The sequence below is a fragment of the Penicillium crustosum genome, assembly GCF_028827405.1.
Source record: "Penicillium crustosum strain IBT 35664 chromosome Unknown utg000003l_segment0_segment0, whole genome shotgun sequence".
Lineage (NCBI taxonomy): Eukaryota > Fungi > Ascomycota > Eurotiomycetes > Eurotiales > Aspergillaceae > Penicillium > Penicillium crustosum.
In genome coordinates this window covers 1421518-1447214 of record NW_026623124.1, presented here as the reverse complement: position 1 = coordinate 1447214, position 25697 = coordinate 1421518, and the positions used below count along the sequence as shown (strand labels likewise).

At 50.2% G+C, this 25697-nt stretch overlaps 10 protein-coding genes across 10 annotated transcripts; 5 read left to right on the top strand and 5 right to left on the bottom strand.

The window, feature by feature from the left end:
* Positions 1-95: 95 nt before the first annotated feature.
* Positions 96-1844, bottom strand: N7487_007604 (uncharacterized protein; the record flags this gene model as incomplete). The annotated part of the gene is made up of 1 exon (XM_056875334.1): positions 96-1844. One exon carries the CDS (start codon positions 1842-1844, stop codon positions 96-98), a length of 1749 nt encoding a protein of 582 aa, XP_056727522.1.
* Positions 1845-2159: 315 nt separating this feature from the next.
* Positions 2160-3655, bottom strand: N7487_007603 (Rab geranylgeranyltransferase subunit beta BET2). Its single transcript, XM_056875333.1, has 5 exons — positions 3464-3655; positions 3123-3408; positions 2619-3067; positions 2441-2565; positions 2160-2388 (listed from the first exon to the last, which is right to left on the bottom strand). The coding sequence occupies exons 1-5, from the start codon at positions 3560-3562 to the stop codon at positions 2346-2348; spliced, it is 1002 nt and encodes a 333-aa protein (XP_056727521.1). The 5' UTR covers positions 3563-3655; the 3' UTR covers positions 2160-2345.
* Positions 3656-6288: 2633 nt separating this feature from the next.
* N7487_007602 (uncharacterized protein) lies at positions 6289-8362 on the top strand (the record flags this gene model as incomplete). Its single annotated transcript, XM_056875332.1, has 2 exons — positions 6289-6826; positions 6879-8362. The coding sequence occupies 2 exons, from the start codon at positions 6289-6291 to the stop codon at positions 8360-8362; spliced, it is 2022 nt and encodes a 673-aa protein (XP_056727520.1).
* A 633-nt stretch (positions 8363-8995) lies between these two features.
* On the bottom strand, positions 8996-10103 carry N7487_007601 (ribosome biogenesis protein RRS1). The gene is made up of 2 exons (XM_056875331.1): positions 9996-10103; positions 8996-9907 (listed from the first exon to the last, which is right to left on the bottom strand). The coding sequence occupies exons 1-2, from the start codon at positions 10052-10054 to the stop codon at positions 9301-9303; spliced, it is 666 nt and encodes a 221-aa protein (XP_056727519.1). The 5' UTR covers positions 10055-10103; the 3' UTR covers positions 8996-9300.
* Positions 10104-10332: 229 nt separating this feature from the next.
* Positions 10333-11905, top strand: N7487_007600 (mitochondrial 37S ribosomal protein mS29; the record flags this gene model as incomplete). Its single annotated transcript, XM_056875330.1, has 2 exons — positions 10333-10978; positions 11043-11905. 2 exons carry the CDS (start codon positions 10333-10335, stop codon positions 11903-11905), a joined length of 1509 nt encoding a protein of 502 aa, XP_056727518.1.
* Positions 11906-12202: 297 nt separating this feature from the next.
* N7487_007599 (aldo/keto reductase) lies at positions 12203-13653 on the bottom strand (the record flags this gene model as incomplete). Its single annotated transcript, XM_056875329.1, has 5 exons — positions 12203-12783; positions 12861-12999; positions 13079-13301; positions 13373-13459; positions 13535-13653. The coding sequence occupies 5 exons, from the start codon at positions 13651-13653 to the stop codon at positions 12203-12205; spliced, it is 1149 nt and encodes a 382-aa protein (XP_056727517.1).
* Positions 13654-14068: 415 nt separating this feature from the next.
* On the bottom strand, positions 14069-16921 carry N7487_007598 (uncharacterized protein; the record flags this gene model as incomplete). Its single annotated transcript, XM_056875328.1, has 1 exon — positions 14069-16921. One exon carries the CDS (start codon positions 16919-16921, stop codon positions 14069-14071), a length of 2853 nt encoding a protein of 950 aa, XP_056727516.1.
* Positions 16922-17713: 792 nt separating this feature from the next.
* On the top strand, positions 17714-21163 carry N7487_007597 (uncharacterized protein; the record flags this gene model as incomplete). Its single annotated transcript, XM_056875327.1, has 3 exons — positions 17714-17953; positions 18039-20753; positions 20840-21163. The coding sequence occupies 3 exons, from the start codon at positions 17714-17716 to the stop codon at positions 21161-21163; spliced, it is 3279 nt and encodes a 1092-aa protein (XP_056727515.1).
* Positions 21164-22141: 978 nt separating this feature from the next.
* N7487_007596 (uncharacterized protein) lies at positions 22142-22348 on the top strand (the record flags this gene model as incomplete). The annotated part of the gene is made up of 1 exon (XM_056875326.1): positions 22142-22348. One exon carries the CDS (start codon positions 22142-22144, stop codon positions 22346-22348), a length of 207 nt encoding a protein of 68 aa, XP_056727514.1.
* A 1500-nt stretch (positions 22349-23848) lies between these two features.
* N7487_007595 (uncharacterized protein) lies at positions 23849-25357 on the top strand (the record flags this gene model as incomplete). The annotated part of the gene is made up of 2 exons (XM_056875325.1): positions 23849-24265; positions 24347-25357. 2 exons carry the CDS (start codon positions 23849-23851, stop codon positions 25355-25357), a joined length of 1428 nt encoding a protein of 475 aa, XP_056727513.1.
* Between the last annotated feature and the right edge of the window lie 340 nt (positions 25358-25697).

Here is a 25697-nt window from a genome sequence, read left to right as displayed (position 1 = left end):
CACCTTCTGTCATTTCGGGAAACATCACATAGTATTACTGTGTCGCAGGGTTGACCAGCAGATTCATCTGGGGTTGATCAACAGGTTGGTGAGATTTAGTTCGCATCAGTAGTCAAGTAGTATGCATGAAACATGTGGTCGTCTTCCGGGATGGTTCCTTCGGATGGAACAGTCTGCTCCATTGAAAGCCAGCCATTGTGGGCTGCATTGCTTTCATGCTCCTCTTCGTAGTGGCTGTCATAGAAAGGATGCATCGAGGGGGCTTGCAGAGGGTTGAATCGATACCCAGCCTTGTCAAAATTGTCATATGGAGTGTATGAATCACCAAGATCAGGAAGGTACGGAGGGGGCCCGTATCCAAAGTCGTCAGGGTTAGTGCGATTGACAAATGGAGACTGCCAATCGTGGGGGCCAATTCGGCCCTGGGGGTTCAGAATAGGCTCGATGTTTTCCTTGTCAACGGGTGTGTGCCCAATTATCGAGGTATTCGTGCCGGTGTTCGTCTTTCCGTTCAAAACAAGGCGAGTGGGGGTCAATGTGTCAAACTGCGTTCGGTACCCCGGTTCCTGATAAGCTGTTTTAACCTCTGCTTTTTCCTCGTCAACAAAAATGTCGAAGCCACCCCTCGGCCGCTTGTCAAAGGTATTGACAGTGTAACCAAACTCGTCATCGTCGTCAGCATAAGAGTAAGTACGGTCTGCTGCGCGGCGCGAGCGGCGGGGAGACTTTTGTTCTTCTTTGACGTTCTCTTCTTCTTCCGTGTTCTTGCGGTCTTTGTCGGCTTTTTGTCGCCTTCTGTCCACAGCTCGGGGCACGTTGGGGTCGGCTTTAGCCAAATGAGTAGTCCTGGTACGAGTAAGGCCTCGCCTGGGAACTGGAGTTTCTCCTTTCAGTGGACTGTATTCCTCCACATTACCCGTGATCACACGCTCCTTCAACAAAGTTCCGTGTGGGGAAAAGACCAGTTCGGTTGGCTCCACGAGCGAAGAAGTAATTTCCATGTTCCTCAACACGGCACTATCCTTCTTCTGGTTGCGCCGACGACGCATCTGCACCGTGGCGGAATCAAAAATATCCATGCCTGGCCACAGAACTCCCTTCAGTCTTGCGATTTCTTCAGCCCGAGTCTTGTCCGTCTCGGCACCACCCGATGCCTGAGTCTGATCACCGGAGTCGATGAAAGGATCAGGGGTATTTTTCGCGGAAGTCCAGGTTCTTTCCAAGGGGCCCGGTTTACGTCGGCGCTGTATCGGTGTCACAGGCAAAGCCAATGATCGGATTTCGTTGCCGAGTCCAGAAGCATCCACTGCTTGCAATCCGTTTGACTTTGTGTCATTGGACGATCTCATTGAGCGGAGGACAGGGCCCGTTCGAGATTTCGCATTGTTGTTCGTTGTAGCCAATTGGTCTGGCATAGTTGGTGTGACGGTTGTATCCGCATGCTGCTGTTTGTTATTGTTGGAATCGGCTAGGCGGGGATCGAGGCAATCAGGGATGGGGGTGGTTGGAACCGAGACAGTGCTGGATCCCTCAGGCTCGACATTGGATTCTTGGCTTCTTGTGCGTTTGGCTGTCTGGGAAGTCAATGCTTCTTCCGACTTTCTCTTCTTCCGAATTTCTTTGCTGGCCATGCGAGCAGCCAGCTGCTTCGCAAAGCCATTGGCTTCAAACCAGTCATCGTAATGTTTGAGAAGCTCAATTGCGTTAGGATCGTCGGCACGGAGCTTGAGCTTGAAGTGGCTGGCTAGATGGGCCTTGGAGGCAGCATGGGTCAACAGGTGAGAAACATCGCTGAACTGGGGTTGCCCAGGACAGATGCTGCATAGGAGGACAGAGTCATCCATGATGCAAGCCCCACAGGAAGCAACAAAGTAATAGATTGAGATGTAAATGGAAAGGGCAAAACAACCAAAGTGTCAAATGCCAAGAAAGTGGGTGTGAATGAAGATGGTGAAGGAACGATGGAGGAAGATGGGTGTTATAAACACGTCAACAAGCCGGACGGCTCTGACTGTCTTCGTTATCAATCAGCTATTGACATCTGAGGAAGGAGCGTCCTCGGGTCGGTCACGGGGTGTCATTCAGCCCAAACAACTTTCATTCATCTTCATCATTATCTTTAGGTACACAATCCGTATACAATATGCAATGTGCATGTCCCACGATGTCTTAACAGCTCTTTGGCCATTGTAGGAGGATATGAAGCGGAATAAGTCAACGTGGTTATTATTCTCCTCCCGCATTGTATCCCATAGTCTATAGAGAAGAACGTTGGGTTATTAGATTGCGGGAGGGTTCATTATGGATGGATTGATCATTGATCCATCCATTAATCAACTGATCAATTACCCCGCAAGGCATTTGGTAGTGATTGACTTAGGCATGCAACTATTCATTCATGTTAGCAAATCACCCAATAGTGTGAATCATTATAGCTCACTAAACAGCATCTATTTCCTGGAGGCCATTGAATTTCAATAAACTCAGTCCTGCAAGGCTGAAGTGGGTGTGATACACATCCACCATATTTCCGGGTCGATCAGCAAAGCCACCGGCATCAGGGTCCTACATAGCGGTTAACAACAGATTCCACCACACACAATACGCAATTAACTGACCTGGCATTGTAGAACAAATGCGGCGAGCTTTTCACCATCGATCCAGTGCAGACGGTCAATCATGGCAAGGCTTGATCCAACCCACCAGCTATAGCACGCATCGGCAAGTTTTTCTGGTCGGCCATTGAAACCACCGCTTTCGATCTGGCGCTCGCTGAGCCAAGCCCCGAGTCGATCCTTGTTCACCAAGTCCAATCGACCAGCGATGGCCAACGCACCGATGCAAGTAAACACCTGGCCAGCGTGGGACTCGGCACCGGGGCGAATACCATAAGCTCCATCAAGATTTTCACAACTTTGAATGTGAGAAACGGCTTTGGGAACATCGACGAGGTCCATCAGACGCAATAGCGACAATGCATTTAGAGCACCATATAAAAACCGGGTATCTGTTTCGCCCCACTGGTCTCCCATGAAGGAGCCGTCTGCATTCTGTAATTTTGCAATGACTATGATGGCTTAGTAAATAATCATTGATAGTAGTGAATATGAGGGAATACGTACAAGACCCAACTTTCTCCTTGCCACCTCGGCCCCGTTTCTCGAGTTCATCGACAGCATCAATGGTGATGAGGATCTGAACGGCAGAGACGGTGTACAACATATGAGCATCATGACCTGGGGCAGCACCGAAGCCTCCATTATCATTTTGGCACGAAAGGACGAAGTCGATAGTCTGATCTCGAGGTAACGTATCCGGATGACCTAGAATATGGAGGGCTGTGAGACCCCAGTAGACACCATTTAGTCGTAGGTGCTCGGTCAGCCAATATTCCAGCTCATCTTTTCTCTATGTTGGTCAATTATCACCATTCACCCAACATTTTCTTTCAAGGAGCACGCACAGTGTCCAGGTTCTTGATGTAAGTGACATGCTTTGAGGTGTGTAGTTCAGAGTCTGCGGGGCTAACCCCAGCTCTACCAGGGCCCGATACTAAGGCCATGTCTTGGAACGATGGGGGTGGGTGATCAAAAGACGAGCACTGATTGGATAGGGATGTACAGGTTAGTAGATCGAAGATCTGAGAGCTTGTGAAACTATCGTTTTAGCACAAGGCGGTGAAGCTGCAAGCTAGATCATTTATGCACCCACTGATGCCATGCACAAATTGTAAATTGTGGCTTAACCTAAGAATACGGTTATGGGGTTTCCCGGACAATCTACCGGATAATTTATAGTCCGTAAACTCTCACGTGAGCACATCGATAATAGCACGTGCTTCGGCTAATTCCACGTTTATTTTATCAATTTGATAATAACCTTGGAATCCACCCTAGGCAAGCGCTAAAGGTTCTGTTACATTCTGCCATACTATTGTACTCGACATTTGATTGGGAGGGACTCAATGATACCCACTCAACTGTCCCGTGCACCACGCCAAAAGCACTGTCATCCCCGAGGCGCTAGTTTGACATCTCCAGCCATGTTTCAGATTGGATGGAACCTCAAGTGCAAAGATGCGAAAACGAGAGCGGTGTGCAAAAGAACCTTGGAAGAGCTGTATCAAGCAGAAAGGGGTGCTAGAAATAGTACATATAACATAATAGGCACTGTTCGCTATAGGGCTTTAGTATAAAACCCAATGTGAGCCGTTATACAGTATCCATATTAATTGTCTCTATATAATAGTTAGTGCCCCGGAATATTGTCAGTGTTGTAGCTCCGAGTCTTCCCATGTTATACAAAAGGGGGTTTTTTTGGCCAACAATGCACACCGTATCACAATTGTAGGCAATGGAAACTTTCTAAAATTGTCTCTAAAACAGGAATTCTCCACATGAGGCAGTTATCCATGGTGTGAGGTCTTTATCCGTAAGCGGGAATATGGGTTCCAAGGTTGGATCCGAGACCAGGCTAAATTAATTTATGAAAAAAAGTGGACGCGACAACTTCGGACACGGACATGTTTGTGCATTTATTTAGCTCTTACCCCTGATATATGGATATGTTGTAGGTTTCTGTTGAATACATCGATAAAAATAATTGTTGCTTGTTACCTTGGGTATTTCGTCTAGATCATGAACTATTACACATGTATATCTATAGAGATATACTATATCCAGGTGCATATGCGACCTGGGCATACCTAGGTAAACAACCACAAATACAACCATGGATCTTCCGGCAATGGAAATCAGGTACTGGTTTATTGTACTGTCACTGGTTCTCTGATCAACCAATGACAGACCACATCGACTGCAACGTAAGGCAACACATTCCGTGGCTCTGACCTACAAAAGTGGAGAGCTCCGATCATTCGTGTACTCCGTACGGAGTACAGCCCACTATAATCGTAGCAAGTACCTTTGGACGCGAATAGAATCTAATCCCGCAAAGCTCCAGTGTCTGAGAGTTTTTTTGGGGGTGATGCGAGCCAATGCCAATTGAGTAAGCCTGAATTGTTATCGGAAGTTGATGACGATGAACGTTTATGATCATTTACGAATATTTATGATGGTCGTCCACCGTCACACTCGGATCATCCACAGGTGTTCCTTGGGTCTACTAAAGTGACGTTTCGGCCTTCAGGGGGGGATCAGATAGGGAAATCCCTAAAAAAAAAAAAAAAGGATATTCCACTCTTTTTTGTCGTCTGTATCCATAGAAATCATCCAAATTATAGAATTATTTAGGTGCATAAGTAGGAAAAAGATATAGAATGTGGAACGGTTTCAAGTTCTCTAAAAAATCCCCCCAAAACAATATATTCCTAGGTATGATTTTTGATATGATCTAATAATTATGACTTCTATAATACTGGCGTGGCTTGTCTGATAGTCTCTACTCGGACTAGTGTACCGCTAAATCTATTAGGAGACACTTGGACTTTGGCGACTTTTTTTTTTGTTTACAATTTCAATTCTTCACCTTTCATAACCCTGACTCCTACATCATACATCATACACCATACCGTCTTCCAAATTGAATTATTTCATCGGTTGACCTTGATCCACCGCGACTCCTATCTCGCCCCCCTTCCGCCCTGCCGATCCCCGAACTTCGAAGCGCCTAAAAAGAGGGGGAAAGTGAACTTGCACTAAACAAGTCTCGATTTCACAAACCTGGAGACATCGGTGGGAACAAATTGAAACCCCATAACATGAGGAATTTGGTGAGTGATCAGCTGAATCAAGGAAACCCGTTCATTGTTTCTGCGATTCGTTCCTGGCCTTGTCTGTCAACAAAGAGTCGAGGTGTGGCTTCTTTTAACTCGGGGGCTCGCCTGCATATGTCACCTGCGGTCTCACCTCTTGTCTTTTATTATTTTATTATTTTTGGCTCTTCTGCTTCTCCTTTCACATGTCTCTGATTTCGCGCTGACCCTATAACTGGCGCTTTAGATCCCACGTCCTCGATACTTCGTTTGATCCATACTACTTTCGTCATTACACTTGACGTTTAGGTAGACAACATTACCTATCTCCCAGTACTACTCGGCTTTGAAAGTCGCTTCGCCCCCCACTACACGGTCAGACCTCGAGCATTGATACCCGTACGAGCCTCTCAGCCGCATAAGTGACTTGGCTTTCAGCGCTGACCAAGTACATACCTAGCAGCCCAAAGACCAATTCATATTCATCTGAAGCTGTGACGGGGTATAGAACCCACAAAATTTCAACCCCTCGAACCTTCACATTCATCCTAGACCGGGTCCAATTGCCGCCCAACATGTCAAACCGAACTTCAACAGTGCCCAACCTCGATCTGAGCTCGTGCAAGACTAAGTCGAAGAAAGAGAAGGTTTCATCGCCTGTGACGCCAGGTGACCACAGTTCAGATGGACCGACTCCCTTAACACCACGTTCGCCCAAGTCTGCATCAAGCTCTCCACTCTTCAAAGGTGCAACGATTCGCCCTGTCGTGCAAGACTCCGACACCAAGGCAACCAGCCCTATTCTCCCACTTTCTCCTGGCACAGGCCCCGCCGAGCCTACGACACCCGGTCTCACAGCCATTCCTCAACATTTCCCTTCTCCCAAAGACTCAAGGCATACGCGCGATGCCTCGAAGTCATTCTTTGGCAACCTCAAAGCACCGAAATCATCACACAAGTCACAACGTTCAGATAGCTCGGAGAACTCTACCGAACATCCCAAGAGCAGAGGCAGCTCTAGGGAACGGAAGACACCAATGGCTTCAAAACAATACGAGTCAACGCCTGACCTTCTAGGGACATTTGCCCGTGCGGAGGGAAACGAAAAGACTAGTGAGTTCCCCTCGCCAAATATATGGACAATATCTAACCGAATAATCTACAGATGGACTCTCAGGTCAGAATAGCTCGCAGCAAACGAGCACCAAGAAAGTCGCTACAGACCTAGAGTCCGCTGCACCGAAGAAAAACAAACAACGATTTGCAAACCTTTTGACCCGATCTCGCTCCATTCGAGTTGACGACTCGTCCGGACCCAGACCACCACGCCGACGCCCCTCTACTGGTCTGGCGAAACTCGAAGAGTTCAGCCAAGGCGCAACAACGACCGCGAATCCACCCCGTTGTGCGACCGCGACCGCGACTCCGACCACAACTGCGCGACCCGAACGCACCGTCCGGGGAGGTTTGCAGCCTCCTGAGCGTCAAGCTGATACCGTGTCTTTGCGAAAAGAACGTAGCCACGGTAACATTGTTGCATCGGGTTCGCTGAGTCAAGTTTCTGGCGCCGGAGCTACCATTTTCAACAATCTGAAGTCTTCATCAAGCGGCACTGCAGATCGTATTGGCAAGGCCGGAAAAGGATTCTTTAGCAAAATCACTCGCAGCGGCAGCACCAACGAGAGAGAAATGATCACTGATGATTCGTACACGTGTTCGGTGATCAACCTTCCGCTCATTGAGCAGGCCAGAAAGACCCGCATTGCGAAGAAGCTCGAAGACTGCCGAGACAAGACCGAGTTCTGGATGCCTGCCTTGCCATACCGCTCAATTGATTATCTTAACTTTAAGGGCTGTGAGGAAGAGGGCCTTTACCGCGTACCCGGTAGTGGCAGGGAGGTCAAGCACTGGCAACGACGATTTGACACAGAACTCGACATCGATCTCTTCGAAATCCCTGATCTTTACGACATTAATACGGTTGGATCCCTCTTCAAAGCTTGGCTTCGTGAGCTTCCGGATGAGCTTTTCCCCAAGGCAACACAAACGATGATTGCTATGAAGTGCGAAGGCGCCACCACTGCACCACAGCTACTCAAAGACGAGCTCTCCAAGTTACCACCATACCATTACTACCTCCTTTTCGCCATCACATGCCATCTCAACCTCCTTCACTCATACGTGGACCAGAACAAAATGGACTACCGCAACTTGTGCATTTGCTTCCAGCCCTGCATGAAGATCGACGCATTCTGCTTCCAATTCTTGGTATGTGACTGGAAGAACTGCTGGCAGGGATGCTGGACCGAGAAGGAATACCTTGAGATTGAGAAAAAGATGGACGAGCGCGACCTGCGGGTCTCAATAGAGCAAGAGGCCGCCAAGGCAAAAGAACGAGCCTCTGCCAGCCATGAACGCGCTATCTCGTCTTCCAGCAGCAGTGCTGGGGAAGAACGTCGGCAGCCTGCTCGCGAGCCAGCTCGCCCGGCGACCTCGACCTCACGTCCAGCACCCACTCGCCTAGAACCAGCTCGCCCAGCAACTGCTCGCACCCGAAAGGCTCCCCCGAAGAACATTGAGACGGCACACAACCGGAGCATCTCTCAGCTTCCCGAGCTTGGCCCACCGCTCTCTCCTATCAAAATCTAAATCCGACAAACGTCTTTCCTCACACAGAATTGTACCGGATGAAAACAGCTTTACGTTGTTATCCACCTTTTATGACCTGCTTCCAGTCTGGCTGGCCCGATTTCCGTTCTATCTGCAGGACCGGATAGGACTGGATAAGTTGTTCCAGAATGACATTCCCTTCCTCCATCACGACCACTTTCTCCTCTCCCATATCTCTGATAAGATACGTCGCTAGCCGTATGATTGTCGATATCCCCATCGCCGTTTGGTCTCAACCGCATATTGAGATCAGATGCCCCATCAATATTCCTCTTCCATGTGTACATCCTTTGCTCTCCTGGCATCTACTCTGAAATTGGCGAATGGCGGGCCGTTTCGTTTACTCGTTCCATCTGCTTACCTTGCATTGTTCTTCTCTCTTTCGCTGCCTCTTGTCTATTTGCAAGCGCAACAAATCTTATTCCATACTTTGCTTGATATTGCGACATCTCCAGATTCCCCTCTGCGGTTGACATTGATTTCCATCATCGCTATTTGCTTCATGCGTGTTTGCACTGTTTTGCAATGGGGGTTACATTTACATTTTCACCTTGTTTTTGTCTGAAGTATTTATTTGGCGTTTCCTTTCGAGGATTGTACAATAAAGAAAGTGAGAAAGGCACTTTTCGGTTCGAGCAAGATCATTTCTGCTACAATAATCCCCGTAGCCTCACACAGATAAATCAAGGCCATCGAGATATCGAGTAAAGGCCATCGATAGATGCAATAAGAGTGCTTTTAGTGAATCACGGTATGTCCACAATACATGAAGAATCCCATTCGACTCCCAACCCCAACGCCAGAGATGTAAAAAGAATCAAGACAGGAAAAGGCCAGAGGCCATAACATAAGCGTGACAAGAAAAGAAAAGAGCACGAAAGAACCCGATAAAAACAAGCTCAATCAACGACCACCTCTCATTTCGCACGAGCAGGGTTCGACCGCTTCTCATTGGAGCGTTGCTTACGCTCATTACGCTTAATGCGCTCCTTGCGCTCAGTTCGCGACATACCACGAATGTTACCACCCTCGGCATTAGCCTCAGCCTCCTTCTTCCACTTCTTCTCATCAACCTCAACAAGCCATTGATTCTCGTCGTCCTTGTTCTTGCCCTTGTAACCCCAGCGCGGCACCCACTCGCCAGAAGCCTCGTCGTAGACAAGCTTCTTGCGGCGCTCCTTGTCTTGGCCGGCGGCACCGGGCTTCTGGCTGAACTTGCCGATACCCTTCTTGCGGGCGAACAGCTCCCATTTCGTGGGGGCCTTGGGGACGGGAAGGGGCTTGTGGCGCGGGAGGTGGATGTTAGGCGCTGGCAGGGTGAGAAGTACACCGTCAGAGACGGAAGTCTTAATCTCGCAGGTTGTCAGGAGCTGGTTGAGGAGGACCTGGACGCCATCCCGGGCCGTGGCTTTCAGCGAGTCGTTCAGTTTCTGGTCCGCGGGGAGCTCCAGCGGGTTGGGGTCGTTGACGAGCAGGTGGCCCAGGTCGAATGTGTAGGGAGTGGGCTTTGAGACGGTGATAGGCCTGGATTGGCATGTTAGTTTCTATATTTTTCTTCGTTTTCTTTCTTTTTTTTTTGTCGTGTATGCGGTTCGGGAAGAGGGGTTCTTACAGTCTCTCGGTCTTGGAGCCAGCCGCAGGCGCGGAGTTGGCCATCTCGGTATCAGACATATCGATACTAAGTAAGTATTGGTAGACTGTTGATGTTCAAAGGTTGGTATCAGCCCGAAGAAAAAAAAAGTTGGTTATCAGATACAGCGGCTTTTACTTTTCTGCCATGACTAAGGCATCCCGACCGCCTTTCCTTTCTCAGGGCGGGCGGATTTCGCATCAAATTATTGACCGAAGTGTTAACTGCTTGTTGTTTTCTCATTGACTCAATTCCCACCCACCTCTCCATCTCAGCACCGGTTGTCCCCTCACTGGCCGCGCCGGTGTTTCTGACAACAATGGCCTCCTCGTGGTGCTGGAATTGCCTCTCGAGGCTTCGCCCGACACCGCGAGCACTACTCCCGCCGTCCGCAACGCCCCGGATTTCGAGCGCCCCCTTCCACTCCACCGCCGTGCACTATGCCCAGCCGGCCAAGAAGAAGGGAAACAGCTTGACTGTAGTGAAGCACAGACAGTCAACCAGCTTGAGAAGGAAGAAGAAGAAGGTTGCTGATCGCGGCGGCCGTCCCCCGGCCGTGGGTGAGCGCAAGGCTTTGCGGAAACGCATTGTCCTGAGCAACCCCAATGCCCTTGAGATTGAGGGTATGCTGGAACTGTCTCCGGAGACTATGGTAGACTCCCGTCTCCGTGGTACCGTTCTGGGGTTGCCTGTGCCGATGATCGATCAATTGAGAGCAGTGCAAGCCTTCAAGCCCAAGCAGGGCTGGTCGATATTCCGCCGACCTGGAACAGTCCTCCGACGTGATACCATTGAGATGGGTCGTTTGTTTGAGCAGATTTCTGGGGAAGGCGATGCGGCCCAGAAGGGCAAGGTTGTCAAGAAAATTGTTACGGGTATGAAGGGGTCTGGCAAGACCGTGCACCTGCTGCAGGCCATGGCCATGGGCTTCTTGAAGAAGTGGGCTGTGGTCACTATTCCCGATGGTAAGTAGGACTATCTGCTGGTGTATATTACAATCTTGCAGTTACTGACTTGTCGATCTTGCAGCCCGAGAACTTGTATCCGGTGACACCGCCTACGCCGCCATCGAAGGTAGTAACCCCGTGCAGTATGTCCAGCCTAGTGCGACCTCAGCTCTGTTGACTCGCACCGTCGAGGCCAACCGGGAGCTTCTCGCTAGCCTTAAGGTCTCCCAGAAGCACCCGGATCTGAAGATGCTGAAGCCTTCCTCCACCCTCGAAGACCTCGCCAAGCTTGGCTTCACTGACCCTGCTGTCTCCTGGCGCGTCTTCCAGGCTCTCTGGACTGAGCTTACTGCTACTGCCCCCGCCGCAGGCTTGGAGAAGGACTTCAAGCCCCGTCCTCCTATGCTTATTGCCGTGGACGGTCTGGCCCACTGGATGACCGAGAGTGCCTACCGCTCCGCTGAATACAAGCCGATTCACGCCCACGACCTCGCCTTCGTCCACCACTTCCTCTCCTTGTTGAAGGACGGCGATTCCCTGAAGAACGGTGGTCTCCTCCTTTACGCCACCTCATTCTCGAACAACCCCAACCCCACGGCTCTCAAAATTGCCCTGGACCGCCTAGCTGCCCGCCAGGCCGGTATCAGTGCCTCCTCGCCGGAATACCCGCAACTACCAGCCTACAGCGATGCTGATCCTCGCGTCCTGGAGCTGCTCCAGCCTGCAGAGAAGGCTGTCAGCCCACTTGAGTTGCAGACGCTGGGCGGTCTCACTCGCGATGAGGCTCGTGGTTTCATGGAGTACTTTGCTCGCAGCGGCTTGCTGCGTGAGATCATCAATGACCAGTGGGTGAGTGAAAAGTGGAGCTTGTCTGGCGGCGGTATCATCGGCGAGCTGGAGAAGTTCGGCCGTCGTGTTCGCGCCACTGCTTCCATCTCGAAATAAGGGTTCTATCTTGTATTTCTTTCTCTTGTCTTATCTCCGGCTTTCAAATTTGTCTTTCACGTTTACTACTGTATATCGGATCCTGGGGTTTTCCTTGTGTGTTCTTTGCCCATGTACTTTACAAATCTCACTTGGTCCGCTTGTGTCTGTATGCATATAATGGATTTGTTTTTGGAAAAGTCTTATATCCTTTGGTTTGGTACTTCATGATTGTGTCATCAGGTTAGTATCTTCCACAGCTAATGGAATACTAATCTAAACAGCGTCATTCAAAGCTTGACGTTGAATCCAATGCCCTCAGGCATCCAACTTCTTCGGCCTAGGCGCACGCACCATATCGGGATAATCAAACTTACCCCCAATCTTCAAAGACGAATTCCCCGGATGCGCCTCCTTAACTACATCATCCCCCCGGAATAAGAAGTTCATCGGGAACCCAATATCAAACTCATAAGCCGCATCAATCTCCTTCAGATCTTCATCCGACAAATCAACCCAAAGCCCTTCAATATTACTCAACAAATGCTCAACCTTCCGCCCACCCACAATCGGCACCACATACGGCGCCTTGCGCATCACATACGCCAATGCAACGCTGGTCAACGCAGTCCCATGTCGCTCGGCAACAACCTCCAGCACCTTCGACACAGCAATATCCCGCTCCGTCGCAGGATTCTGTCGTCCGGGATTCCCGCTCCGCGCAATCTCTTCCCGCTGCGCGGTTGTTTTGAATGCACCGCTGCCGAGTGAGCCCCAGGGTGCGAGGCCCATGCCTTCGGATGCCGCCATGGGGATTATATCGCGCTCGAAATCGCGTGTTGCCGCATTCCATTTGCCTTGGTACACGGAGAAGGGGCGGAGACCGTGATCGCGTGCGTCTGTGGTTTTGGTTAATGACTTTAATTGGGGGGGTACTGGTGTGGTATACAAAGCTAGCTGTAAAAGTAAAACTTACATTGGTTCGCCTTAGTTACGATCCACGCTGGTGTATCACTGATACCCAAATACAGAACCTTCCCGGATAAGACTAGCTGGTTGAGGGAGGTCATTACCTCCTCGATGGAAGTGCTGAAGTCCCACCAGTGGACGTAGAGCTATTTATTCGGAGGGTATTTGTTAGCAAGTATATCCGGAGAAGTAAGCTCAAAGAAGTGGGCAGCCACAGCCACGTACTAGATCAATATAATCTGTCTTCAATTTCTTCAAACTTGCGTCAACAGACAGCTTCAAGCTCTTGGCGTTATTGCCGATGAAGTTGGCTTGGATCTCAGACTGGTTGTGTATACGGTAGGGAGAGGTATACTTCGTCGCGAGGACGATTTGATCGCGCACGCCGCGAGCTTCCATCCACTCGCCGAGCCATTTTTCGGATTCTTCCGCTTGGTAGTTATTTGCTCTTTGGTGTTTTGTTAGTGATTAGATTCATTAAGGAATATTCCAAGGCTGATTGATTGGGGCTATGCATACGTATCGATGAAGTTGCCTCCGTTCTCATAGTATGTATCCAGGATCTGGAAAGAGGTCTCTTTGTTGCATTCGCCAAGGAGGTCTTTCCTGTTTTGGTGTTAATTGCTATATCATTGACATTCGGGATATGGATAAATATGTCTAAGGAGGTATTCCACGTACCAGCCATCGCCGAAGTTCATCGCACCTAGGCATAGTGGGCTCACCTTGACGCCGGCAGTGGGCGCCAACAGGCGGTAGCGGCCGAGGTAGGATTTAGGAGTGGGAGCTCGGGAAAACATGGTGGGAATTGAGGATTGAAGCTGATTTGGAGTAGAAATGAGGATTGGGGGGGATCTGGAAGGGCCAAGGGGCTTTTATAGCACACCATATGTGGGGTCAATTGCGTTAATGATCTATATAGGATATATGTCCTCAAGGTGTGCCGTGTATTTAGTATAGCCAACTATGCTGTACGTGTAGTATGACCTCTTTAACTCCTAAGTCCAGCTAAATCTGGTTTGTAAGAGAGTTTAGGGTTAACTTCGTTGGGATACAGTATATGCTAATACAGTATTTGCTACATTTTTTACTTATTCATATGTCCAAGTAAATAGAGTCGTTCGTTTTAGTTATATTAAAGCTCAGAATCCACAGGATTTCGATTGACCACCCGGATATACAGGGCCAGGGCCACCCCCAGGGCCATCTTCAGCCTTAACGTACCTCGGCCTCATTAACGTTAGCCTCACCATCATTGGCCTCACCCCTGTCATGCTCCCCCTCATCCTCGTCCTCATACTGGGATTCCGGGTCGTCGAGATCGTAATGTTGGTCGTATATATCATCCACAATATCCCGGTACTCTTTCATATATTCATCAAGCTCAGAATTGTCCTCTCCGAGAACACCGCCCCAAGTTTCCTGCTTTGGGGGAATCATCACAGGCCCTGATGTCAAATCATCAGCTCTATCGTCCTGGATAACATAACTACCGGACACGGATTTGGCCTTTCCATTATCAACAGGAGGAACAAGCCCTCTGCCTTGGCATCTGGGACACTCGCAATTCTTTCCAAACAACTGTATGGCGTGCATATTGAGATCGATGTCTTCGCCGACAGGATCAGCGATCCTATAACGTTGATACGGAATTCTAATCTCTTCCCCAGCTTTGATATCTTTGTTCGCCCAGATGACTACGCGGTTGGGGACCTTGTCGTCGTATCCCCACAGAGCGTTTTCAAAAGGCCGACAGGAATGATTGAACATGCTCAATCCAGGGAAGAGGTAGAAGTTTCCGAACGATGGCTCCATTGCCGAGAGATCTTCAATTCTCTCTTTCATTCTAGACTGTAGGGTTGGGTGTAGCACTGGCTTGGGACCATCCCAGACATTGAATGTTGGGTTCGCGCCTCGCCGTGCATGTTCCCAGGGAACAGCATTAACCAGCAACTTCCGCAGCACGGTCTGAATAATCCAAGTGTCAAACGAGAGGTCGCTGAAGATGTCCACTCCAAGATGGAAGAGGATATCGAAAGGTATTTGGATATTACCAGCCAGAGTGAAAGGGAACCAGCTGTCTCTCCACGGCTCGTTCGTGTCAGTGCCTGCCTCGAGAACGAGGAGTTCGTTAATCTCATGCGCGAGAAGATTAGGGTCCTCTTGGCGGCGGTGGAGCGTGAGTTCGAGCACGCTCTTCAAGAGTAGACTCAAAACAGTCCCGTGGCGCTCATTGGTGTGAGTAAAATATTGCGATCCGCCCCACGTCACTTTATTAGGTCGCATGGCATCGTGCAACCAGCCCCAATCGAGGCCACAGAATTCTTGGAAATGGTATGTCTCCCGTGCAATGGCCAAGCAATTGGGAGCAACACCGTCTGATATTGCATCGTTGGAAGAACAGAATAGTAGAGCGCCTTTTGTAGCTCTGAAATATCCTACATCTGCACATTTACACATCATGTCAAGACACGCGCAAGTAGGCGGGTGTTCCCATCCTGGGAGGGGCACCGGATTGCTAATGGAGACCCAGTTGTTCTCGATATGCCGAACCTCGTCTGGATCAATCACCGCTTGACAGTTGTCGCATCGTGGGGCGTGGAGGGGATCTTCGCTTTCATCATCAAGTAGCCTGTTTGGTATGAGATTTCCGCGAATAACGGGTTCCTCGTAGTGAATCAGGGTTCCTGCTTTGATGTTTCCCGTAGCAAATACTCCCAGGCCATTGAAGGAATTGTCCTTCGTGAGTGTCGATTGTACCTGGCATGTTGGTTTGGCAGACTTCCCAGGACTGGCATTAATTGTGAAAAGATTTGCATTAAGTGCATTGATGAAATGTGGTGCTTCGCGTCTCACGTCTGCTTGGTCATATGGATATTTACCGGCGCCTGAAATCCATCCTCGGCTCCATTCGTGCCCATAAAGGGATGGATGAAGCACCGAGGGATTCTCTCTCCTGTGCTCGATCTCCGCTCTCACGGGGGCGCTCACTGTCATCCGCTTTTTGGGGACTGATGCATCGCGGTATGGTAGTGGTCTTTGGAGTTGACCCTGCATATGGTCTTCGAAATCATCCCAACAATTCAGTGCTGCGAGGCTGAGACTGGTGATACTGTGAAGGGCATTTCTCAGAGTTGGAATAAAATAGTTGATACCATTTGCCTTCCGCATTTGCAGAACTTCCCTTGTCATTGGGACTCCCTTAATCTTCAATTCTACCATCAGGTGCTGCTGAATGGCATCCCAAACTCTGGTATACATTCCAGGGCGCTTGTTCCTTTGCGTTGCTGTCGTCAACACCTCGCAGAGAAGTTCCCCGCGATAAGCGTCTCCAATAGCGAGATCAAAATGGCCCAGCAGATAATGACAATACGCACGACTGTTCCAGTAAGCTGGGTTGTACGGGCTCAGTTTGATTGCCGCGGTGTACATTTCAAGTGCAGACATATCTGTTCTCGTAGCAGGGCTCATTACAGGCCTTGGTTCACGATGGATACCCCAGTGACTCAGGTTGCTTTGTCTCGAGACCCCAAAGCGCTCATCACATTCGTATTCCCATAGACGACGTTGAAGGTCTATTTTTCTCCCGTCTGACCTTAAACTCCTTGATGTCAGTTCGTCTGTGAGTGCATCTTTCGTCCAAAGATCTGGGTCTCTGACGTTAAGGCCGTGGACGAACACTTTTTGTTTCATTGCGTCTAGCCCCTGCACGCCATTATACGTCTCATCCAAGCCCTCCGCTGTGAATCTGGCTCGTGCATCCTCGCGAGAAATAGGCAGAAGTGGGTTGCTCATCAGGTGCTCATAGACATTGTGAGCCAATGCATGCATTACCGATTGTTTTTCTTCGGTTGCTCGCGTATAAGGGCGATTCGCATGCGCCTTCCATGCACGCCCGAGGGATTCATCGGGCTGTTGCCAAAATCGACGTGCAAGAAATGCGTCATCTTCAGTCAACGCTGGAGCTAGAGGTGCTCGATTGAAGATATCTGGACGCTTTGGAAACGGGGGTGGGTGGACAATATCTCCTCCTGGATAGACTTCGTGTAGTCGTTGCCTCGGATCCATCTTGATATTTTGGTGTATTAAGCAATGGAAAATAGCAACTGTAAGAATGGCTATATGATTGAAAGATTATGCGAGGTCTCAGGATTTCGGTTTCCTTAGATCGCATGAGAGTCTGAGACTGATATGGATCCATGGAGTTGCCATGAGAGTATAAATGTTAGATTAGTTCTCATGTTTGTCGTAGGTCACGATTGAAAGAAATTACATATCAAAGATGCCCAGAGGACAAAGAAAGGATAAGATTATGGTGGTTTATTTTTGGAGGTGAACGTAGTTGACTTGAGTATAGATCAACAAAGAACTGCGAAAAACATGCGATATTTTGAAATGAAATTGCTTCTGCGACAATGAAAGCTAGCAGATCCCTTAGCTAACTTCTTACCAACACCAATATGCAATGAGCAGAGAGATCGGGCTCGGGAGATTTCTGAGATCCACTCCACCTTTTAGTGAGAAACAGCTGGGGTATAGAGGAATGGCAAAACAAAGGATGAAACGCCAACCATGCATGGCCTATGGAATTTTCTTGAAGGCTTGTAATCCTAAGCCTTGCGTTAGCTTTGGATGCATCGGTCCCAATAGATATGATATATACATATATGCCCAACGGGTAGTACGTTGTAGTTGGAAAGTTGCACTGGGAGTCTCGTGGGGGGTGAACCGTGCTGACCCAACCCCAACACAGCCCTGGAGCCTTGGAGCCTGGAGAAATCCTTCGACACTTTTGAACTAGACTTTTAAAAGGTTCCCATGTCTTTCTGAAGTGCATAAAGTGCCCCGATTCATCTTACCATGTACGGACAGTCAAATAATCCCGATCCTCCCTCACAGCCAGAATGGCGACTTCCTCCGCGTCTCCCCGCGCAGCCGTCGCAGCCGTCGCAATCAGGGCCTCCTCCTCCCCCTCCTCCTCCACGCCCCCCTGTTGCTCAATATTCACCAGCTGCTACATATTCACCGGCCACCTATGGACCGATTTCCAATCCACAGAGACTACCGTCACCGAGTGGTGCGGATACAACCACGTGGGGAGTGCGGTTCAACCAGACCTCCGGTCCCCCGTTGCCGGCAAGTCTGACGTTGGAATGATAAATATAACCAACTAACAGCCACATAGCCCCGACCTTCAAGTACCAATGAGCAACGATATGCCTATGGGCAATCTCAGCCGCATCCATCTGTCACCACTCCTTTTCACGGCACCCCAACCCCTCCGCCCCCACCTCCATATACACCAACACCACCCAGTGTTCCACAACCACCCCCAAAGATCCCACAAAGCATACAACATGTACCAACCCCAGAAAGCGATCAGCCAGGGCGACCTCCGCTACTCGCGCAGGGCGCAGGACCGGCTGCGATGACTGGATCTTACGAATTCCGCCCTACGCCTATCCTCAATACAAATACTACATCTGTCGGTGCATCGGCTCTGGGTCTTGGAACACCATCGGACTGGGAGCACCTTGGACCGACCCCTGGACACTTCGATGATGCAGCGTGGTTCCCACCTCGCAGGACGCCCCCTCTGCATCACGAAGGGGTTCAACCACCATCAAGCCTCCCGGTCGATGCTACCAACGTGTTTGTGGGAAGCGAGTCTGACATGGTCGCTCGCCCGAGAACAGATACAAACGAGACGCTTTCAAGTACTATCTCTGGGGCGACACAGTCGGGACGCGGTAACTCAAATTCACCCGTCAGTCCATGCACGACACATGGAATACCAACACCACCTCCACTGGTTCGCGTGGATACCACCAACTCTGCCTTGTCTACGGGTGGACGCTCAGAAAGCATCGATAATGTAATAGATGCATGGGTCCGTCCGTTATCGCCTGCGCATAAACCAGTTCAACCGGAACATCAGGGCCAGCCCGGCGCATTCTATCACAATAGCCCAGTAGAGCGCTCACAGTCAGCGCAAACCAGCTCGTCATACTTCGACCATTTGCGATCGAACTCAAATAGTTCTGCACGAATAGTCGAAGGACCCAGAAGGGCGGCAACGCCAAAAAACCAAGACCCTTTCGAAGATCTAGACCCCTGGTCTAAATCATCGTTGGAAAGATACGTCGCTATGCTGCGCAAGGAGGCAGTGGCAGACTTGGATGAAGAACGATATAAGATTTTCACGGCTTTCATGGCCAAAGAGACCAAGCTCCGGGAGATTCTCTATAATATTGAGCATGAGCCTGAAAGTAAACCGCTGACTCCGCGAGCTCCGGACCCTGCTCCACCACAACCGCTATCTATTTCCAACAAAAGCGACCCACCTGTTGAGTCAGGACTAATACCCGTTGCGTCAGAAGAAACCCCGCCTCTCTCGGCGGTAACAGCGACAGAGGATGAAGATCTCGATGATGTTCGCAGTGAGTACAGTTCAGGTGGCCGGCCTCTGCTCGCTAAGCAAGCACAACGAGCCTCTCAATTTGTTCCTAGTTTATCTACTGTGTCCTCGGGCACAGAGTCCGGTCTGTCAAGACCCTTATCGCTCATGTCGGCAGATACGCAGAAGCAGGTCTTGGAGCCCTTGACTACAAACCCCCCGCGACCCATATACACGCCATTCCAGTATACAGAGGGTCCTCAGCGAGGCTCGGACAACCTCACCTTCGCTCGCCCGGCCTATCAAGCCTACTCTGATCTGCGGCAAGCTGCTGTCAGCGGGCGAGTCATGTCAAATGCACCGGGACCTACGTCTCGATCGAGGTCAAACACTGCCCTTGCTTCTCCGGCTCAGAACGATACTGATGAGACCTTCCTGGGCCTGATCCGTCACAAGAGCGTCGCTTATTCTAAACCAGCTGAGCGAAAATCTCCGCCGCTTCCATTGCTGCCAGAAACTCTTCGTCAAGGCCGGCCGAGGGGCCTCGTGGAAGAATTACGCACCATCGTATGGACACCCTTAGACAAACACTCTGAAAGCTCCTGGCACATCACTACTCGGGAAGAACTCCAAAAATTCCCTGATGATTTGTCGTACATCGGACGGACCGTTGGTCAGTGGGAAGAAACAGCGAAAGCCAGACGGCAAAAGCTGGAACAGGAGCGCGTGGCTCGTCAGGATGAATCGGAGCAGCACATCGATGATCTTTTCAATGGGAAGGAGATTGGGTATGCAGACATCAATACCTTGGAAGAAGACTTTCGGCAAACCGAAGCTCGCATCCAATTAGAGGAGGAACGACACGAAGTAGACGATTTCGTGACACATGTCTTCAACCCCTTAGATGAAGGCCTGAAAAATGAAATTTCAGCGCTTCGCAAGTCCTACGACTCTGCTCTCAGTCAACTTGACCGTGATCAACAGGGCAAAGGCTCACCAAGCGAGCGAGGCAGCCCATCTGTGACCATGAAAATGGTTAACGACATTCATAACAAGCTTGAGATCCGATTCCAGAAACGGCTTGAGATGGCCCTTGATTGTGAGCGACGACGGAAGAGGGCTGAGCGGCGACCACTTGTGGTTATGGGTGATATAGCTGGTCTGCAAAAGCTAGACGGAGAATTTGACCAGATGGAACGGCGAAACATTCTAGAAGCGTGCAAGGATCGTGATGACCGAGCCAACCGACTGATGGATTCATTTGACGACGCAATCCTGAACGGGCTAGGTATAAATCAGACCCTCCTAGACGAGGTTGCCTCGAAAGCAGCCCGGCTAGATACCGCCACCCTCCGAGCCTCCGGTCTACCGGATTCTGAGATTGAGCAGATTCTCAAATCTGCAGCAACTTTTGCTGCGTCCCTCCGAGCCGATTCGGAGGCCATCATCCGCAGCGCTGGGGTTGCAGATATGGCCCTAAACGACGCCGACTATGGAGTCTCCGTGGCCGAAGCGCGATATGCCAACTCAGATCCGGATATTTTCCAGCGACTGGGGGATGAGAAAAAAAAGAGGATGAGAAAATCCAGGATGAGCTGAATTCAAAGTTGCAGAGCATTCAAAAGGGGCCTTTGCAGATTGAGGCCACAATTCAACGCCTCCTCCTCGGCTTACACAGTGACCCACAAGCCGCTGCCCCGGTATCTCCAGTCCAAGAACCTTTCCCAACGAGCCCATCTGACGAAGTGCCTCCTCTACCTCTAAGTCTTCGTCCTTCGGCTACTACCCCAGGTCCATCTGCCAGCCCAGCGCCCATGAGCCAAAGCACGGATGATGACTTAGAACATAAACAGAGGCTTATCAGAGCGCTAGAGGCAGCCAAGCAGCGCAACGCTGCTAGGAGCCACCATTGACCAGGTTGGAAGCGGGCCGAATGGAACATCCATGACGCGACGAATCGCAACGAATTTACTTGCGTTTCAATAATATACCCTTTTCTCTTTTGTCATGTGCAGTGCTTCACTGGATTTTGTTTCTGCTACTACATATTTTCCAAGTTGATACCCACTTTATGCAATCTACTAGTTAAATGAAGACTAGGCTAAATTGCCTATTTTGATCATTTTGTCTCGCACACTTAGATTAAAGCCAATTCTTACTATGTGGGCCCTGAATCTGGTCTTATTTCTTCACGGCAGTCGGGTTTGAAAAAAAAAAATTCTAAACAAGATTATATGAATATCAAAGTTGTATGTCTAGTTCGAATCAACCAAAATTTAACGGAGTCTTTTTCCCGATGTTACACGAAGATTCTTTTCTCTTAGCATTCTGAACTTCCAAGGTTATCTTGTTGGCTATAAACACTAGCACCATAGTATTCTGTCTTAACTACCTCCAGAGTTCACAGGACGACTCTGATGATGGATCTGATGCTTGAAGCCATACCTTTTTCCCCTCCCCAGAGGACTCGTAAGCCTCCGCTGCATTTTGAGGGTATGCTGATGTTGTTTTCTCCTTCGCGCCACTGTGGCTGCGTCATGGACAGGGGCCAAATTCAGTCAAGTGATGCAACGTCCAGGAAGGGGGGGAAACAGCGCACAGACGATATCTTCGATCCCTAAAGAACCATGCTTAAGAAAGTAAGCCATCACCTACGTCTTGTGTGAAATTGACCGCAGTGCAGAGCCGGGCACATTTTTTAGGCGCTGAGGGATGGCGATTGGCAGGCGATAGCCAAGCCGGTGAGCTAAACGCCAATTGCTGCCGATCAACTGTGTTGCGCAGTCAAAAGTGCCTGCCGCAGCTCAGCAAGTCTTGTCTCGAGCTGCCCTAGTGCTTGGGCCGCATCAAATTGCAGGGATAGAGGATTACCTTCAAACCCAATACCCAATATGGCGGGTCTTGCTGTGCCGCACAGTTCCCTGTGCGCCGCGCTCGGATTCACTGCGCCCTCGCACTATACGATGGATATCGATCCCCGGACAACTTGCGGCCGAATGAACGCCCCAGACAACATAGTCTCCTGCGCAGGACTTTTGAACCACTTGATATGTCGTCTTGTTCGGTTACACTTCGGTGATCCACTTTCCAATGATTGATGGGCTCTTTATGCGATATGCAAGGCAGACCCTTGCTATCACCAGCGCATCTTTGATGACCTTGGAGACATGAAATGGTACCAGAGAAATAAGGATATTGCAGCGTATACCTCTTGCCTATGCTCGGCTGCGCTCGCCATCCTTGGGGGATTAGAGCATCGGAATTCTCATCGGGGATCCCGTCATGTCCGCCAAGAAGCCCTCATTTGGACTGGTCTATCACACCCAACACACGTTAAGATGAACAGGGGTCTTAGTGCGCTTTCTTTGTTTTCCTTGTTGAGGCATGGTTGTCGCGTGGACTGGCTGTGTGGCACCTGGACAAAAAAGAGCCTCGGGTGCCCGACCTACCCGAGAGCCATGGCATCCTAGTAATTCTCCACTACGGAAAATACAAAGGTGCAATCATAGTCAAGGAAAAGGAACTTATCCGAATGGCGGGTCCAAGTCATGCTGTTCTGGAGCTTCGAAACAATTTCCAATTTGCTTTTGGTTGCTCGGGCGGCGATCACAGCTTGCGCCTCTACGGTGTGAGGTATAGGCTGGGTTTTATCTTGTACTGTATTGGGAGTACAATGTTTCCCTATCCTCGTTATCTCCCCAGCTTCGGCGGCATCGTCCATACGCATTTTCCCTGCATCAGGATCAATATCGAACTCGCCAACAGCGTCTACGCACGCGAATACGATATGCGAGCTTTGGGTTGGCCAATTATAGAATCAGCCACCTTACGACTCTCGGAGATCTACATACACATACCAAGATTTTAACTTTCTGTCGATCTAGTTACATTCTTTCCAGTCGCATGCATTGCTCTCGGACAAAAACAGCACAGCATCTTTACGAGACATAGCTCTATGTCCCCGGAGACCGCCGTAGCCATCCTTGGGGCCACAATCTGTACCCGATTGCCAGCCACTAAGCCCCAGATCTTTCCACAAGATCCCCCATTAGTGGATGTCTGTGCGTCGCGCGATGATGCTGATCCCATGAGATGGTGCTAGGTAGGATTAAACGGCGCAGCCTTGTTGAGACATCACCCCTTCCTTCTCTCCTGCGGCACCTCCAATTGAGCCTCCAAATTTCCCCCTCTTTGCTACCTGAGCACTCACCTTTCACTACGCGCTGTTGGGGGGGTAAAAAAAAAAAACCTTGCAAAAATCCAAAGACCGAACCCCGCCACCCGTGAAAGTTGCAATTATTTTGCGCAGGTGAAATGAGGACAAAAGCATGAAAAGCATAGTGTGTGACTTCAATGGCCCCTGATTATTTAAAGCGGGCGCCAGGGAAGCCCGTTCCATGGTTCAGTGTACCCGCTTCCGTCCATGGGTCGGGAGAACTCTGTGAGTCTACGAAAGTCCACCGTGTGGGAAAATACGTCTGTTCTTCGCAATCTGTAGCCCCTCTTTGATTTCCTTAAGGGAAGCTTGTCTTCTCCCTTTTCTTTTCGCCATGTCCGCTCCAACAGGGCAATTTCACAGGCTGTCTATTGGTCAAAACATGCCAGATACAGTCCTGCCTGCTAGAGCGGCCCGCGCGGGGCGGTCGGACACTTCCAACGACAGTGATCGTGGAGAAGACGATAGTTCTCCAGAGGAAAGCTCCAGTGATGGAGAAGAGGAGGAAGAGGATGACGATGAAGAAAGCAGCGATGTCGAACAGTCCGAATCGAATAGCGCCTCCGTCCTCGCAACGTCCGGTATTACCTATGACCTCAGCCAACTAGACTCCGAGTCTGAAGCCAGGGCCATTGTGGGTTTGACCGGCCGTTTCGATGTCGTCAACTGTCGTTCTACTCCCACTGGCTATGACTTTCAGCTGTCAGATCGGCCACAGGTGCACATTGGCGCGGACTCGTCTACCTGCACTTGTGCTGTCTTCCAGGATCGACCGGACGGGGCGTGCCAGCACATCTTTGTGAGTGTGGTCTTTTGGGAAAGGAAGCTTGAAGGCTGAAGGGCTTGAACCGACAATACTAATACCTCATCCCCTGAACAGTGGCTCGTCGACCAACTACACGGCTGCTTCCTCCCGACACCTCTGCCAACGGAGGTGTCACTGACTCCAGACGGACGTCCGGACCGACTCCCTCGCATTGAGGACCTCCTAAAGGGTAATCTAATATCAGTCGCAACGCAGCTTAAGTGGCAGTACCTACGGGAGGAGGAGGATGGGATGACGCGGACAGAAAAGGTCCGGGACATCTTCTCTGCGTTCAACCGGACTCTCCCAGAAGACACCCGCCGGGACTTGACAGAGACTACCGAGCAAGCACGAACGGCAGAGGAGTGCGTGGTCCAGGGAGATTTCGAAGCGACGATGTTCCGGCTCGCAATGCACGACGACGGGGTTTTCAACAGCCTCTGCAAGGCGATGCCCGCAGGCGCGTGTGCGGCCATCTACTTCGACAAAGTACAAGAACAGTCACGCCGACTACTCAACGACTTCGACCGATACTGCGCAACCGGCGAATTACCCGCGGACCCCGTGAGCCCAGGGCTGGGTGTAGAGGTCAACGACGTCGTCACACAGCTCCAGCGTTCTGTATCCCGGATTGAAGTCAACATCGCAGCGCGTGCCCCGCACGGCTCGGAAGGCGCCGCCGAAGCCCTCGTGTCTCTCCTGGAGTCAGTCGTGGCTCGCAATAATGACCCCCTCGAAGGTAATCCCCCGGGTCGGCAGTCCTTCCACGGTGAAGACGAGGACCAGCGCAATCTATACCACTTGCTCATCGGGTCGGTCGAAACAGACTCCGAAACAGACGCGCGGCACTTTGTCCTTCACGCGCTTGATGCCCTGCCGCCGGTGGACCTCCACCAGTGCGCCAACCGGCTGCGTGACATCCTTCGCAAGATCGAAGTCAACCGTGCCCCGAAGCCATATCTTCTTCATCTAGGAGCGTTGATCCGTACCGCTGAATCTGCCGCTGCCGCTGCTATGGGATCGGGACAAAAGCGACCGGCGGCTGGGAATGGCAATTCCGCGGGATACTCTAAACGAACCCGTTGAATTGTGTTCTTGATCTTTTTTATACATATGTTTGTTATCTTGTTCTGGGAGGCCATCGTGTTCATTCATTGCAATACCCCGCTGCATCGTGTCTTTACGTTTCATCAGCGACGAATCGCTCCAGTTCTATTTTGCTTCACAGTCATGTCATGCCATTCGCTTACTATTTACGATCATAAGAGCTGTTAGTATTTGCCATAGTCATTTTCATATACAATCACTATCACACACATCACGGACAAAGTTTTCAAATCCACTGGAACCATCAACATCTATGACCACATAAAAAGCAAAATATAAGTCCCATGATTAACATGTCGTCATTCCCAAACCCAGCACT